Source organism: Salvelinus fontinalis, chromosome 26 (genome assembly GCF_029448725.1).
Source record: "Salvelinus fontinalis isolate EN_2023a chromosome 26, ASM2944872v1, whole genome shotgun sequence".
Classification (NCBI taxonomy): domain Eukaryota; kingdom Metazoa; phylum Chordata; class Actinopteri; order Salmoniformes; family Salmonidae; genus Salvelinus; species Salvelinus fontinalis.
Genome location: NC_074690.1, coordinates 18213771 through 18231477, shown reverse-complemented (window position 1 = coordinate 18231477; position 17707 = coordinate 18213771). Strand labels below are relative to the sequence as shown.

Here is a 17707-nt window from a genome sequence, read left to right as displayed (position 1 = left end):
GCTAAAATAGTCAATTTTAAAAGTTCACACTTTTTTTACAGTCCCCTTCGACCTTCTAGGAGGCAATTCCCGAGGGTCATGCCCTTGTCTAAACCAGGTGAGGGGTCAAACATGGCATTGTGTCCTTCTCTTTATCTTAGCAAAGTATTTTGTCACAGTGCCAGAACGTTAACCAGGCCAGATTCATTCCTTCTGTTTCACAGTGCCGGCCACCAAGCTAAACACCTTGACTCGCTCCATGGCAGGCCCATGTCACTCCAAATATGACCTCATGGCCTTCTTTGAGATCTGTGAGCTGGAGGCCAACGGAGAGTGAGCACAAATCTTACATCTGTTTCCTTACTTCCCCGCTCATATCAAGGAATCAAATGGACACAACAATCATAATCTACTCATATAGTTTGTACATTTGTTCTGTGTTTGTCCTCAGCTATATCCCTTCAGTGGTGGACCACAGAGGTGGCATGCCTTGCCATGGAACCTTCCTCCTTCACCAGGTAAAGAATTGCAACATTTTCAGAGGGGAGTTGATTTGAATCTATTTCTCAGTTATTCAAGGCCCAGTGTTGACTTCCTGTGTGGTGACCTGTCCACAGGGCATCCAGAGGAGAATCACAGTTACCATAGCACACGAGACAGGAAATGACGTAGAGTGGAAGGAGGTCAAGGAGCTGGTGGTGGGTGAGTATGGCTGGAAGAATGCTTTATTAGGAGACAACAGAGCATAATGACAATAAAGATCCACTAGCTCCATCTTTACAGTACATCAATCGATCAATCAAATGTATTTGTAGAGGCCTTTTTACATCAGCAGATGTCACAAAGTGCTATATAGAAACTCAGCCTAAAACCCCAAACATCAAAGATTGCAGATGTAGAAACACGGTGGCTAGGAAAAACTCCCTAGAAACCTAGAGAGGAACCAGGCTCTGAGGGGTAGCCAGTTCTCTTCTGGCTGTGTCAGGTGGATCATAAATATCCATCTCTGACTTTTGACCTTTGACCTCTCTCAGGGCGTATCCGGAATACTCCGGAGGCTGACGAGACCATCATTGACCCAAACATCCTCTCCCTCAACATCTTGTCTGCAGGCTACGTCTGGCCCTCGTATGACGACAAGTACGTATGATTTCCTCTTTCTCAGCTTTTTACTGGACATACTGTACATACTGGACATATTGGACATACTGTACATACTGGACATATTGGACATACTGGACATACTGGACATACTGTACATACTGGACATACTGGACATACTGTGCATACTATACATACTGTACATACTGGACATACTGTGCATACTATACATACTGTGCATACTGAATATACCGGACATACTGTACATATTGGACATACTGTACATACTGGACATACTGGACATACTGTGCATACTGAATATACCGGACATACTGTACATACTGGACATACTGTGCATACTATACATACTGTACATACTGGACATACTGTGCATACTATACATACTGTACATACTGGACATACTGTACATACTGGACATACTGGACATACTGTGCATACTATACATACTGTACATACTGGACATACTGTGCATACTATACATACTGTACATACTGGACATACTGTGCATACTATACATACTGTGCATACTGAATATACCGGACATACTGTACATACTGAACATACTGTGCATACTGAATATACCGGACATACTGTACATACTGGACATACTGTACATACTGTACATACTGGACATACTGGACATACTGTACATACTGGACATATTGGACATACTGTACATACTGGACATATTGGACATACTGGACATACTGGACATACTGTACATACTGGACATACTGGACATACTGTGCATACTATACATACTGTACATACTGGACATACTGTGCATACTATACATACTGTACATACTGGACATACTGTGCATACTATACATACTGTGCATACTGAATATACCGGACATACTGTACATACTGGATATACTGTACATACTGGACATACTGTACATACTGTGCATACTGAATATACCGGACATACTGTACATACTGGATATACTGTACATATTGGACATACTGTACATACTGTGCATACTGAATATACCGGACACACTGTACATACTGGATATACTGTACATACTGTACATGCTGTACATACTGTGCATACTGGACATACTGTACATACTGGACATACTGTACATACTGGATATACTGTACATACTGGACATACTGTACATACTGTACATGCTGTAAATACTGTACATACTGGATATACTGTACATACTGTACATGCTATACATACTGTGCATACTGGATATACTGTGTATACTGTACATACTGTGTATACTGGACATACTGTACATACTGGACATACTGTGGATGCTGTGCATACTGGACATATTGTGCATGCTGTGCATACTGGACATACTGTAGTTATGAATCAATGGCTTTAGCTTGTTTCTCTCTTTCACAACAACAGCTGAATATGATTTTCCATAATGTTCTGCTGCAATATGTCTATTTTTCTCTTTTAATTTGTTGTTGTATATTAACACTGTATATTTTGGTCACTTTGCTGCTGTGAAATCCTCAGCCAAGCTGCTTGTTTAACCCGCTCGTCCTCTTCTCTTTGTGCTTCGCTGTATTGCAGTGTTTCCCTGGGAGTTGACCATAGGTATAACACACAACCTTTCTCCTTCTCTCCTCTCTTTATACAACCTTTCTCCTTCTCTCCTCTCTTTATACAACCTTTCTCCTTCTCTCCTCTCTTTATACAACCTTTCTCCTTCTCTCCTCTCTTTATACAACCTTTCTCCTTCTCTCCTCTCTTTATACAACCTTTCTCCTTCTCTCCTCTCTTTATACAACCTTTCTCCTTCTCTCCTCTCTTTATACAACCTTTCTCCTTCTCTCCTCTCTTTATACAACCTTTCTCCTTCTCTCCTCTCTTTATACAACCTTTCTCCTTCTCTCCTCTCTTTATACAACCTTTCTCCTTCTCTCCTCTCTTTATACAACCTTTCTCCTTCTCAACTCTTTGTTTCTTTGCTTTTTGTTGTTTTATTTCTAACTTTTTCTGCAGTTTTAACCCGACATGTTCATTTGGCTTGACGCTTAGCAGTGAATTCAAAGCTGTTGTTTCTGTCCATGTATAGAGTTTGTTTCAGTACCCCTTGTCTTTGAGGGGCTTGCACAACTGAATACATTTTCCTCTTGATATTGCCTGATCTATGCCGATGAAGGAAAGTCATACTACATGTTTCCATTCATTCATCATTGACAAAACAACGTCTATACACCAGTGGAGGCTGCTGAAGGGAGGACGGCTCATAATAATGGCTGGAATGGAGCGAATGGAATGGTATCAAACGCACGGAAACCATGCGTTTGATGTTGCTGATACCTTTCCACTAATTCCGCTCTGGCCATTACCACGTGCCCGTCCTCCCCAATTAAGGTACCACCAGCCTCCTGTGCTATACACAAAAACCACTCACTTTTTCCTTTGTGTTTACCTACAGGACGTTTTACCGGTTTGAGGCAGCATGGGACAGCTCCATGCACAACTCCCTCCTTCTGAACCGCGTCACTCCCTATGGAGAGAAGATCTACATCACCCTCTCAGCCTACCTAGAGGTAAACATTTCCCTCGCTGCAACCCTGAAACATCACCCAGGTTGGCTCTATATTGATGGGGGGGAAGTGGTGAGTTAGCCTGTACACTACAATTTAAAGTGCTGTGAGTTAAATGCTGGTTCTGGTCCATTCCTTTCAGATGGAGAACTGCACCCAGCCGACGGTGATCACCAAAGACTTCTGTATGGTGTTCTACTCCCGTGACGCCAAGCTCCCCGCCTCTCGCTCCATTAGAAACCTTTTCAGCACCGGCTGCCTAAGGCCCTCAGAGAGGTAGCTAGGCCCGTAGAAATAGAATTAGAACGTATTATTCCAGGTTATATATCTCTATATGGGTAGGCCCCACCTCAAGCCCTCTCTGTGGAATCTGACAGTACTAACTCTGTTCTCTCTTCCTCAGCAACCGTGTCACTGGAGTGTATGAAGTCAGTCTCTGCCATGTCGCCGATGCCGGAAGTCCAGGTAGATTAAAGGAATGGCAGAATGCTTGATTATAAACACAATTATAAACTGGTTGGTTCGAGCACTGAATGCTGATTGGCTGACAGCCGTGGTATATCAGACCGTATACCATGGGTATGACAATACATGTATTTTTCTGCTCTAATTACGTTGGTAACCAGTTTATAATAGCAATAAGGCACCTCGGAGCTTTGTGGTATTATGTCCAATCTACCATGGCTAAGGGTTGTATCCAGGCAGTCCGCGTTGCGTCGTTCCCAGGAACAGCCCTTAGCCGTCGTGGTATATTGGCCATATACCACACCCCCTAGTGCCTTATTGCTTAATTCTACACAAGCATCTGGGCTGCATTTCATCCAACTTGTGTGTGCAACTGTCAATTTAACAGTTCACTCTATCTGGAGATAAATCTGGAATGAGCTACAACCCACATCCCCAGTGTGTTCTGGCAGTATATAGACAGTATATAGACAGTATATCCATATATAGGCAGTATATAGACAGTATATAGACAGTATATAGACAGTATATCCATATATAGGCAGTATATAGACAGTATATAGACAGTATATAGGCAGTATATGGGCAGTATATGGGCAGTATATGAGCAGTATATAGGCAGTATATAGACAGTATATAGGCAGTATATAGGCAGTATATAGGCAGTACATGGGCAGTATATGAGCAGTATATAGGCAGTATATCCATATATAGGCAGAATATAGGCAGTATATAGGCAGTATATGGGCAGTATATAGACAGTATATAGGCAGTACATGGGCAGTATATGGGCAGTATATGAGCAGTATATAGGCAGTATATAGACAGTATATAGGCAGTATAGAGACATTATATAGGCAGTCTATAGACAGTATATAGGCAGTATATAGACAGTATATAGACAGTATATGGACAGTATATGGGTAGTATTTGGGCAGTATATATGCAGTACATAAACGTAGTTCTGTTTTTATATTTGACATTGCTGTCTCTTGACCCTTTTTTACCCTCAGGCATGCAGCGGCGGCGCCGGCGCGTCTTGGACACTTCAGTGGCATACGTCCGTGGAGAGGAGAACCTGGCTGGGTGGAGGCCCCGTAGCGACAGCCTCATCCTGGACCACCAGTGGGAGCTGGAGAAACTCAGCCTGCTGCAGGAGGTGAGGCCTGGGATTGGTAGGGTCTGTAGGGTGGGTGGGCCGGAATTCAGAGGGGTGGAGTCAAGTCTGATAGTTAGTCAATGAATGAATGAATGAATGAAATAAACAAACAATACTTTGCCATTGAAATGTGGTCTGAATAATAAATAATAAATTATGTTTCCATTCATAAACAGTAGCTGTTTTCAAAATAGTATTGTGTGGCGGTACTACTCACCAATGAGTCACTCACCTGGATAATGGATAGTGGCCATTTTGTGCCAGAGACTCAGCAGTTTCTTTGTGTGTCATAACAGGTAGAGAAGACCAGGCATTACCTGCTACTGCGGGAGAAACTAGAGGCCACCCTGGCCGCGGGGCAGGACGCGCTCTGCAAGAGTGGCGACATCAGCGACTTTGCCAAGAGCCCCATCCTCAGCTACAGCCTCGGGGGCAGTCCTGCCCTGGAAAGCCCCAGCCAGAGGCAAAGGGAGCTGGCTGCCAAGGTGACTACAAGTCCCTGGCTTCTATTAGGAACCAGGCCTACCTTGGAGCTCCTAATACAACGCTTGCTTACCAGAACACTTTCTGGTTCTCTCTCTTTTTTGGACTTTTAATGGTTGTGATTATTAGTAATAATAATACATTTTTCTGCTCCTCCTCTCCTCCTCTCCTCCTCTCCTCCTCTCCTCCTCTCCTCCTTCTGGGGTCTCAGTGTCTGCGGTTGCTCATGCACACCTTCAACAGGGAGTACAGCCAGGTGAGCAGCAGTGCCAGTGAGAGCAAGGTGAGCCCCAGCCCCCAGGCCTGTTAACCCCCTCTATAATCCACTTACAGAACCCAGCCCCCAAGCCTGTTAACCCCCTCTATAACCCAATTACAGAACCCAGCCCCCAGGCCCTTTAACTCCCTCTATAACCCACTTATAGTACCCAGCACCCATGCCCTTTAACCCCCTCTATATCCCACTTACAGAACCCAGCTCCCAGGCCCTTTAACCCCCTCTATAACCCAATTACAGAACCCAGTCCCGTTAACCCCCTCTATAACCCACATACAGGCCCCAGGCCCGTTAACCCCCTCTATAACCCACTTACAGCCCCCAGTCCTGTTAACACAGCCCCCAGGCCCTTTAACCCCTTTTATAACCAACTCACAGTACACCGTGCAGGATACTTTTGCCCAGCCAACCCCTAGCCCAAAGCACTTTGTATACCATCAAACGTGCCCCCTATAGATTCCAACCCACTCTCACTGATCCCACCCAAGAAATCTGTCATCTACATCCTTCCCCCCCTGATCCCCTGTCTAGTTGACACACGCAGCCTTTCTGATCATTTACTTATTTGTTAAACAAAGAACTAAACTCTAACAAATAACTGAATTCTAACAAGGAAATACATTCTAATGAAGAACTTAACCTTAAAACAAAATAACTACCTTATTCACCTCACTCTTAATTAATTAATATTCAGTTGCTCATCATCACTCGTAAACCCCTTCCCCTGAGGTCCCATCTTTTCCAATGATTTACTTCTGTTCTATGGAATCCTTCACCCAACCTACACATGTTCTCATTCTCACCCTTAGCCCCCTCTCCTCCAACCCCCCCCTCTCCTCCCACCCCCGTCTCAGAGAATGTCAGGCTTCTCTGTCCCTACTACAGCATGTTGTCTCTACATGTGTAACCAAAGCCTGGGGCTGAAACACATGTCCTCTCATGATCTCATTGGATTACTTGATGAGTATCAGATTCTGTCATAGACCTTGCAGACCCTCCAAATGCAATACATGGGAACTGTTGATGAATGTATAATGGTGTCATTGTATGTGCGTGTTTGTGTGTGCTTATTTTGTGTGTGTATATGTTCATGTTTGTTTGTATGTGTGTGTGTGTGTGTGTGTGTGTGATTATCTGTGTATGCTTGTGTGTATGTATTTCAGCTGTCTGAGATGTCAGCGTTGCTGATGTCACCGTCCTCTTCTGGTCTGAGCACGCTAACGCCGTCCTCTACTTGCCCCTCATTGGTGGAGGGACATTATGACATCAGGTATGTGTCCTTTCACCTTTCAACTGTCACCCCTCACTCCCAGTTTATTCACCCCAGACCTGCTGTTGACAAGTAGTATACGGAAAGTATTCAGACCCCTTGACTTTTCCTCATTCTGTTATATTACAGCCTTATTCTAAAATGGATTAAATAAATGTTTTTCCTCATCAATCTACACATAATACCCCATGATGACAACACAAAAACAGGTTTTTAGAAATAATTATAAAAATAAGAAACAGAAATATCTTATTTACGTAAGTATTCACACCATTTGCTATGACTCGAAATTGAGCTCCATCGATCATCTATATAAGATTGTCTATAGGGTCCCACAGTTGACAGTGCATGTCAGAGCAAAAACCAAGCCATGAGGTCAAAGGAATTGTCCATAGAGCTCTGAGACAGGATTGTTTCGAGGCACAGATCTGGGGAAGAGCACCAAAAAATGTATGCAGCATTGAAGGTCCCCAAGAACACAGTGGCCTCCATCATTCTTAAATGGAATAAGTTTGGAACCACCAAGACTCTCCTAGAGCTGGCCGCCTGGCATAACTGAGCAATCGGGGGAGAATGGCCTTGGTCAGGGAGGTGACCAAGAACCCGATGGTCACTCGGACAGAGCTCCAGAGTTCCTCTGTGGAGATGGGAGAAACTTCCAGAAGGACAACCATCTCTGCAGCACTCCACCACTCAGGCCTTAAAGGTAGAGTGGCCAGACGGAGGCCACTCCTCAGTAAGGCACATGACAGCCTGCTTGGAGTTTGCCTAAAGGACTCTCAGACCATGAGAAACAAGATTCGTTGGTCTGATGAAACCAAGATCGAACTCTTTGGCCTGAATGCCAAGCGTCACATCTGGGGGAAACCTGGCACCATCCCTACGGTGAAGCATGGTGGTGGCAGCATCATGCTCTGGGGGTTTTCAGAGGCAGGGACTGGGAGACTGGTCAGTATTGAGGGCAAGATGAACAGAGCAAAGTACAGAGAGATCCTTGATGAAAACCTGCTTTAGAGCGCTCAGGACCTCAGACTGGGGCGATGGTCACCTTCCAACAGGACAATGACCCGAAGCACACAGCCAAGAAAACGCAGGAGTGGCTTCGGGACAAGTCTCTGACTGTCCTTGAGTGGCCCAGCCAGAGCCCAGACTTGAACTCGATCGAACATCTCTGGAGAGACCTGAAAAAAGCTCCCCACCGAGCTTGAGAGGATCTGCAGAGAAGAATGGGTGAAACTCCCGAAATACTCCCGAAGTTGTAGCTTCATACCCAAGAATACTCGAGGCTGTAATTGCTGCCAAAGGTGCTTCAACAAAGTACTGATTAAAGGGCTTGAATAATTATGTAAATGTGAGATTTCATTTTTTTTTTAAATACATTTGCAAAAAGTTCTTAAAACCTGTTTTGCGTTGTCATTATGGGGTATTGTGTGTAGATTGATGAGGGGAAAAAAGTATTGAATCCAATTTAGAATAAGGCTGTAACGTAACAAAATGTGGAAACAATCAAGGGGTCTGAATACTTTCCGAATGCACTGAATATGCAAATTAATTAATTCGCTTTGTAGAAAGAGCTTTGTTAAAAGGGCGTTGATAGGACATTGAGAAAGCACCGAGAATGTTTTAAGAACGTTGAGAGAACATTGATGGAACGTTATCTCTGGTCTGCAGACACATTGAGCCCAGCTCTGGAGCTTCAACCCCAGACCTGGACCCCTTTAGCCCTGTAGATAGGAAGAGGATCCCGGGTAGAGGCTGCACTTTCGTCCCTGACATCCAGGAGATCCGCGTCAGGTGAGACCAGACCACTCTGGGGCGTAGCGATTTCAGCTAGGACTAGGCTGCTGTACAGGATTCCATAGAGGTCAGATGAGGCATACAGTTTGATATTGGGGTGAATTATGATATATCTCTGCTAGATTAATTGTTTGGAATCACTATAAAGATGAAAAAATATGAGCAATACTTAAGTTATTCGGATGGGCTGTATTTCTACTAAATCAACAATAAATAAGAAAATATGATGTTTACTTCATATATAAGTGAAATATAACTGTCCTTCTATCTCCCCTGGGCTGCAGCCCCATCGTGTCGAAGAAAGGCTACCTGCACTTCCTGGAGCCTCACACCAGTGGCTGGGTGAAGCGCTACGTGGTGGTACGCCGGCCCTACGTCTACCTGTACCGCAACGAGAGGGACAATGTGGAGCGCGCTGTCATCAACCTCTCCTCTGCCCAGGTGGAATACAGCGAGGACAAGCAGACTCTGCTCCGGGTAGGACTGACAGACACTTCTTCCAAATATATCATAAATATATCAAAAATATACAATATACATTTTACAAATAAATCACTAATATATTACAAATATACAATGGATATACGAAAAATACAGTATACCACTAATATGTTTGTTGGAATGTACTTCTTGGATATATTTTTTGTTTATAGACAAATACATAAAAAAAAATATAATAATAAATATATTTTTTATACCATTGATTTCCTGTATCTGTCCAATTGTAGTTAATTTACCAGATCCTTTTAGTGATCTAAATAATTTCTGCTTTTAGACTCCAAACACATTTGCAGTGTGCACCGAGCATCGTGGAATACTTCTCCAAGCCAGTAATGACAAGGAGATGCACGACTGGCTGTATGCTTTTAACCCCCTGCTCGCCGGAACTATCAGGTATAGTAACCCCTCACTGGCTCAACCTTGTTACCGCATATGTTCATCAATGAAAACCCCTTCTCAAACCTTTATTTTTTGTGTATTACCAGGTTAAACCTCCTCGGAAACACTTGTTCAAGCTAATTTCTAATTCAAATTCACTGTCTCCCCCCGATCATTTTCAGTCAAACATTAACCCTCCCCTCTTTTCCCTCCCTCCCCAAGGTCTAAGCTCTCCAGAAGAAAGTCAGGCCCAAGGATGTGAGAGAGAGGAACACGCCCGGGGGGGGGGGGGAGAAAACAAAAAAACAACACAATCTCAAAGCTCCACTGACCCTCTCCTGTATATAGTTCATCTAAACAGCTCTCCCTGTCCTTACAGTGCTCCATCCTGTCGCTGATACTTCCCCAAACTGCACTTAAAACCATCCCAGCTGATGCCCTATTTGAAGCCTCTTCCTGGTTACCTGGAACATGCACAGTTTAAACTACCCATTAAACACCCTTAATGTAAGACTTAACTAACAACCCAACCCTGTGTAGTGGGGCTTACCCCTGCTGGCTGTATTGTGCCTGGTTGTGACACCCCATTGTCATGTGCATGTAAACTTTACCGTTATCTAACATGCTAACAGTCCCCATAGGGTTTCTCCAAACAAAGAGAAACGTTATAGTGTATAAGTTTTAGTCCAAGTTGTTATCAGTTCCAATGGCCTGCTACTTACTACCGCCCCACTCTAACTGTACATTATACCCCAGATCAAAAACACTCATGTATTTCTTATAAACACTGTAGACTGATAAGAAAAATATTAATGGTGACATGGTATATTCCCTTTTCTAGTCCTCTCATAAGAGATATCTGTTTCTGTGTGTGTGTTCTCATGTTAAAACAGCATATCCACATTTACCTCATGTTGAAATGGCTGCCAGTCGCATACTGTAACTCGTTGTCGGTGCATCTGTTTTGTATCCAAGGTTTTAGACAGTATAGGATGAACGTGATATATCCAGGTTTTAGACAGTATAGGATGAACGTGATATATCCAAGGTTTTAGACAGTATAGGATGAACGTGATATATCCAAGGTTTTAGACAGTATAGGATGAACGTGATATATCCAAGGTTTTGGATAGTATACAGTGGGATAGAAGTGGGGTGCTGTAATAGTTGGATAATGTAATGGACAGATTAGGATAATGGGGATATGATAGGGCAATTGGATGACTCTTTGCCTTCCATGCTTGGAGAATGGCGAGTTCACTGTGTTGATATTTCATAGTAACATGTTTGTAGAGCATTAGGCAATATAATACGCCAGCTGCCTGACTCACACTGGAGAGCAATGTGTCCTTGACCGTTTACATATTCTTTGTGTATATACATTATTTATTTGTTATTTTAGTTTTATTTATTTATCACTGACCAGTTTAATTTATTTGTATGGGACCACTGACCAGTTAATGTATTTGTATGGGACCACTGACTAGTTCAATTTATTTGTGGGGGACCACTGACCAGTTTAATTTATTTGTGTGGGATCACTGACCAGTTTAATTTATTTGTGTGGGATCACTGACCAGTTTAATTTATTTGTGTGGGATCACTGACCAGTTTAATTTATTTGTGTGGGATCACTGACCAGTTTAATTTATTTGTGTGGGATCACTGACCAGTTTAATTTATTTGTGTGGGATCACTGACCAGTTTAATTTATTTGTGTGGGATCACTGACCAGTTTTGTCGCATGGCACTTTATTGTTGCATTATATCAACTTTATTCTCTTGAGTTGATGTCTGTCCCATTCACTCAGTTGTTTTTAACCAAAGCAGTCCAATCTATTTAAAATAGTGAAGATATCCTCTGTCATGTAGACTTAAAAAATGTCTCCTAGGTTTTAGTGAGATATTAATGTAATCCTTTGCGAAACCTACGATTCTGCTATTGGCCCTGAATGTTTGTTTATAAGTGAAATATTCCACGTGGATACACTAAGAATGGCTCCTCTCCAGCAAGAGGATGTTTTTTGCGTTCTATGGTGGTGGGTTACTTTGCGTTCTATGGTGGTGGGTTACTTTGCGTTCTATGGTGGTGGGTTACTTTGCGTTCTATGGTGGTGGGTTACTTTGCGTTCTATGGTGGTGGGTTACTTTGCCTTCTATGGTGGTGGGTTACTTTGCCTTCTATGGTGGTGGGTTACTTTGCCTTCTATGGTGGTGGGTTACTTTGCCTTCTATGGTGGTGGGTTACTTTGCCTTCTATGGTGGTGGGTTACTTTGCCTTCTATGGTGGTGGGTTACTTTGCGTTCTATGGTGGTGGGTTACTTTGCCTTCTATGGTGGTGGGTTACTTTGCCTTCTATGGTGGTGGGTTACTTTGCGTTCTATGGTGGTGGGTTGCTTTGCGTTCTATGGTGGTGGGTTACTTTGCGTTCTATGGTGGTGGGTTACTTTGCGTTCTATGGTGGTGGGTTACTTTGCGTTCTATGGTGGTGGGTTACTTTGCGTTCTATGGTGGTGGGTTACTTTGCCTTCTATGGTGGTGGGTTACTTTGCCTTCTATGGTGGTGGGTTACTTTGCGTTCTATGGTGGTGGGTTACTTTGCCTTCTATGGTGGTGGGTTACTTTGCCTTCTATGGTGGTGGGTTACTTTGCCTTCTATGGTGGTGGGTTGCTTTGCGTTCTATGGTGGTGGGTTACTTTGCGTTCTATGGTGGTGGGTTACTTTGCGTTCTATGGTGGTGGGTTGCTTTGCGTTCTATGGTGGTGGGTTACTTTGCGTTCTATGGTGGTGGGTTACTTTGCCTTCTATGGTGGTGGGTTGCTTTGCGTTCTATGGTGGTGGGTTACTTTGCGTTCTATGGTGGTGGGTTACTTTGCGTTCTATGGTGGTGGGTTGCTTTGCGTTCTATGGTGGTGGGTTACTTTGCGTTCTATGGTGGTGGGTTACTTTGCGTTCTATGGTGGTGGGTTACTTTGCGTTCTATGGTGGTGGGTTACAGTACATCGAATCATTTAAAAGAACGCTGTGATTATACTCTATTGATAGGTTAGTGGGATATTTTTTACCTTTTTTCCGCCAGTCGAGTTGTCTGAAAGTGCATCGCTATGCACCAGGTAGTGCCTCCCTTTCTCCACTTCGCTCTCTCTTTTTCCTGTTTTTCATCAAGTCCACACTTTAATATCATTGACGTCCACCACATTAGCTCAATGTTACATGTATCGAAGCAAGCTTGTATTTACTCTGATGCTATGAACCTAATATTGATGCCGTGTGTCCATATGTTTCTATTTTGACTAATATGTGTACAGTCTATAGACTACACTAGCTTCTTGTGTAAAGTAGCAGCTAACATCCTCTGCTTTGCTTTTGTATAGCTGTTTTACAGCCTGGTGCTTGTGTCAGAAGCCTATACAGTATGAACCTGTAGATGTTATGAAGTCGCACATCCTGGAGACTTTGGCTGTGGTTTATTGCTGCTGTGACCATTCTTTCACACCCAGATGACCACAAACTGCTATCTGAAACGAGAATAGTCCAAAGGGAATCAAGGTGGCACTGCCGACTGAAGCAAAGTGACTCTTCAGTGCTACGTTGGTCTAGCAGCCGTAGGAGATGGACAATTTCAAACTGAAGTTGCCTGTTGTCTCGTAGTCTGAGTGTTGTATGCTTTTGTACGTCCTTTTGCTTTATTGAAAACCAAGCGTTAGTGTTGTGTTTACAGCAACATCATGTGTCAGTGCAGCAGACCAGCCATGGCCAGACAGCCAATTGGATCATGTCCTACTGTTGTTCCTTGTTTGTATGGCGAGGTTCGTGTTTTGGTCAAACACAATTCTCCCATCTAACACACAGTGTTGGGTTTTTATGCATGCCTTAGGCCTGCCAACCTACAGAGCATGCTCAGATAGACACAGCAAGGGAGCAACATGCAAGACATGGCATATATACACATCACACATGATGTTCCTCAAATGATGTTTAATAAGCGCTTATATCCTCAATTATGAACATATCTTCTTATATCCTTCCTATAAGGAATATATTGCGTATATACTGCAGTGCAATAATTGAGAGTTGATTGGTTTCAGTGGAAAATCACACAGTTCTTTGTTTTCTGTTTCTAGAATGCTGAAACTTAAATACAACCTATCACAAGATAAATACTATGAACTACTTAAAATACAACCTATCACTGGGTTTCATATTGTGGATCCGTTTTTTTTTTTTTGTCATTTAGCAGACACTCGTTTCCTGAGCGTCTTACATGAGCAGTTAAGGTTAAGTGCCTTGCTCCAGGTCACATCTATAGATGTTTTTTTCTCACCTTGTTGGCTCGGGGATAAGCAATCTTTTGCTTACTGGCCCAACGCTCTTAACCACTAGGCTACCTGCCGACCCAGTTGTGGTCATCTTGGTGTGTGTTGTATGCAATTTTTTACTTTGGTGTACACTGGTATGCCACTATTTTGCCTGCTCGACCAATGGAAGAAAAGAAAGCTTTATTTATGAATTATTGTTTCTATTTGGAGGTGGATTACGTGAGTAGGGAATATTAGGGCTATTGAATTGTCATACTCATCACATCATCATTTATCATATTAAGAATGTACAGAATGCATAAGATTGTTTGGGGGTTACAATATTATCCCTCAAAAGAAGGAGATGTTGTTTTGTTTGAAACTGTACTATTGTCGCTTTAGCGTTTAGCGTCTACTAACTCTTAACTCTACTTCTTAAAACTAGGATACTTCTTAAAACTAGGGTACATCTTAAAACTAAGATGCTTCTTAAAACTAGTATACTTCTTAAAATCAGGGTACTTCTTAAAACTAGGATACTTCTTAAAACCAGGGTACTTCTTAAAACTAGGGTACTTCTTAAAACTAAGATGCTTCTTAAAACTAGGACACTTCTTAAAACTAGGACACTTCTTAAAACTAGGGTACTTCTTACAGCTAGGATATCTGAAGTTCCGTCCTCAAAGAAGAAGTTAAAACGGCGCATTTGAAGTTCCGTGAGCCGGCTATATATACAAATACAGATGGATTCTGTTACTGCTTTGACAGCTTTTTTATGTAGCATTACATTTCCTGGATCCAAGCATGCGGATCTGCCTCTTCTTCACACAGCTCTCTCTTTCCCTCACTGCTTGCTAATGACGCCCTATCCCCCTCAGTGCAGCTCTGTATAGAAACAGCCCCGTATACTAAACGCCCGCCTAAATGACTCTGCATTGACCTTGGCATTTGATTGGCTCTTGTCTTGTCAATAATGAACCTGATTGGCTGTGGTGGGTCTGATCGCACAGATGTAACCCCCGTTCCATAATAACTGGCCTGTGATGTCATCTCAGTGCTCACGTTATCTTTTGAGTGTTGGAGTTCTAGTGTCTTCTAATGTTTGTGGACACGTAAACAATTTGTCAGAATAAAGTGAAATAAATGTGGAACTTATGCAACATTTGCTTGTGTCCTTTGTCTAGATTTTGTTGTCTGGCATCGCCAATCATCTAAAACTCATAGATCCTACCTTATACAAGGATGCAAGGACGTGCTGATTTGAAATTTGTAAAAAATAAATGTATTTCTAGACTTCAGAGAGCAACAAAATAACTCAACTGGACATCTAAAATCGTAAGTATCTCTAATGTGGTGTTGTTCAGACCTGTTCCTGGGGCCCCTACTGTACATGGTGTGCAGGTTTTTGCTCCAGCCCAGCACTAACATCTAATTCAACTAATGAAATATACTGAACAATAATATAAACACATGCAACAATTTAATTGATTTTACTGAGTTACAGTTCATTTGAGGAAGTCAGTAAATTTAAATAAATTCACTAGGCCCCAATCTATGTATTTCACATGACTGGGAGTACAGATATGCATCTGTTGGCCGCAGATACCTTTAAGAAAATTGGCATCACAATGAGCCTCAGAATCTCGGCACGGTAATTTGCATTCAAATTGCCATTGATAAAATGCAATTGTGTTTGTTGTCCATAGTTTATGCCTGCCCATACCTTAACCCCACCGCCACCTTGGGGCACTCTGTTCACTACATTGATATCACAGGACGTCATAAACGTAGTCTGGTGTTGTGAGGCCGGTTGAACGTACTGACAAATTCTCTAAAACGACATTGGACGATGTTGGAGGCAGCTTATGGTAGAGAAATTAACATTACATTCTCTGGCAACACCTCTGGTGAACATTTCCTGCAGTCAGTATGCCAATTGTATGCTCCCTCAAAACTTGAGACATCGGTGGCATTGTGTTTTGTGACAAAATTGCACATTTTTGAGTGGCCTTTTATTATCCCCAGCACAAGGTGTCCCTTTATAAATATCATGCTATTTAATCAGATTCTTGATATGCCACACCTGTCAGGTGGAGGGATTATCTTGACAAAGGAGTAATGCTCACTAACTTGGATGTAAACAAATGTGTGCACAAAATTTGAGAGAAGTAAGCTTTTTGTGCGTATGGAACATTTCTGGGATCTTTTATTTCAGCTCAAGAAACATGGGACCAACACTTTACATGTTGCGTTTATATTTTTGTTCAGTGTACTTAACGATTAGTTGTTTGGTTGACCGCTGCGCCAGTGTGACCCTAAAGATACAGCCCAATTCAGGGATTAAAGGGCCTTTGTAATGTGTGACATATTGGGGAAGATGGCCTGTTTATATGTGCAACTATTATTATTGTTATTATTGTATTGTGTGTGTGTGCTTGGCTTTAGTGCAATGCCTTTTCACACATGTTCTCCCTATAGCCACACTCATTTTGTTTTGGCCCTATCACTGCAAAGCCAAATCTCTATCAATCAACAGCTTGTTGCCAATGAATGTCTACTATGCTACAACATAATGGCTACCAAGTCAGCCAATGAATGTCTCCAATGCTACAACATAATGACGAACAAGTCAGCCAATAAATGTCTCCAATGCTACAACATAATGACGAACAAGTCAGCCAATAAATGTCTCCAATGCTACAACATAATGACGAACAAGTCAGCCAATAAATGTCTCCGATGCTTCAACATAAAGGCTACCCAATGAGCCAAGAAGTATTCAATGCCTTTATTCTGGTTGGTCTGACAGGCCTTCCATTGTTGTAGGTCATTTCTTTCCCCTGCCCAAGCCTTTGTTTCTCTCACATTCATACATCCATAGCTATAGAACACTGCTTTATATCTATGTATACATGTTACATCTGCCCCTGCCACTCCTACTACTTCTTATCCTGTGTCTCCCTAAACTGCCACCACTCTCCCAGTGCTCTCTCCCTCTCTCTCTCTGTGTGGGTGTATCTGATTGTGTGAGTGGAGACCGGTGTGCTGGAGTCAGAGCAGATCCCTACCAGCTGCAATCTGTTCCATAATCAAGACCTCTACAAATACTCAGCCCTGCCACTTCCATGCTGCCAGATTGTAGCCTCTGCTCAGTCAGTCTGCATTTCTAGCTGTTTGCGCCTGCATAGATCTTGTTATCCTGTGGTGCCTGGTTTCCCTAGCCTGATGTTGCTTTTCTCTCCGCTACAGTTCTGTCCACTCTGACTCTGGTCCCTGTCCCTGGTCTCGTCAGTCCTGCTCCCCTGCCCTGGACCCCCGCTCTACTGCTTCCTTGGATTCTGCTCGTGACCTGCTTACCCTGCCCCTACTTCCCTTGCTCCAGTGTCAGTTCCTGGTTCCCTGCTACCCACCTGAGCTCCCCCTGGCCTGTACCCCCCCCCCCCCCCCCACA

At 42.9% G+C, this 17707-nt stretch overlaps 1 protein-coding gene across 34 annotated transcripts in view; it reads left to right on the top strand.

Annotated features, from left to right (window-relative positions):
* LOC129823797 (kinesin-like protein KIF1A) overlaps window positions 1-15418 on the top strand; it is a 42624-nt gene extending 27206 nt beyond the window's left edge. For 23 of the 34 annotated variants that reach the window (XM_055882779.1, XM_055882774.1, XM_055882809.1 and 20 more), the window contains 17 exons: window positions 24-97; window positions 204-312; window positions 431-497; window positions 597-681; window positions 1014-1119; window positions 2644-2667; window positions 3515-3629; window positions 3769-3902; window positions 4030-4091; window positions 5105-5250; window positions 5547-5735; window positions 5945-6016; window positions 7174-7280; window positions 8952-9074; window positions 9362-9554; window positions 9853-9971; window positions 10179-15418. In XM_055882779.1, coding sequence (XP_055738754.1) covers window positions 24-97; window positions 204-312; window positions 431-497; window positions 597-681; window positions 1014-1119; window positions 2644-2667; window positions 3515-3629; window positions 3769-3902; window positions 4030-4091; window positions 5105-5250; window positions 5547-5735; window positions 5945-6016; window positions 7174-7280; window positions 8952-9074; window positions 9362-9554; window positions 9853-9971; window positions 10179-10218 — 1765 coding nt within the window. In that variant the 3' untranslated portion in view covers window positions 10219-15418. The remainder of the gene's footprint in view (window positions 1-23; window positions 98-203; window positions 313-430; window positions 498-596; window positions 682-1013; window positions 1120-2643; window positions 2668-3514; window positions 3630-3768; window positions 3903-4029; window positions 4092-5104; window positions 5251-5546; window positions 5736-5944; window positions 6017-7173; window positions 7281-8951; window positions 9075-9361; window positions 9555-9852; window positions 9972-10178) is intronic. The other 11 variants (XM_055882801.1, XM_055882796.1, XM_055882789.1 and 8 more) reach the window with 4 other exon arrangements.
* Window positions 15419-17707: the final 2289 nt, after the last annotated feature.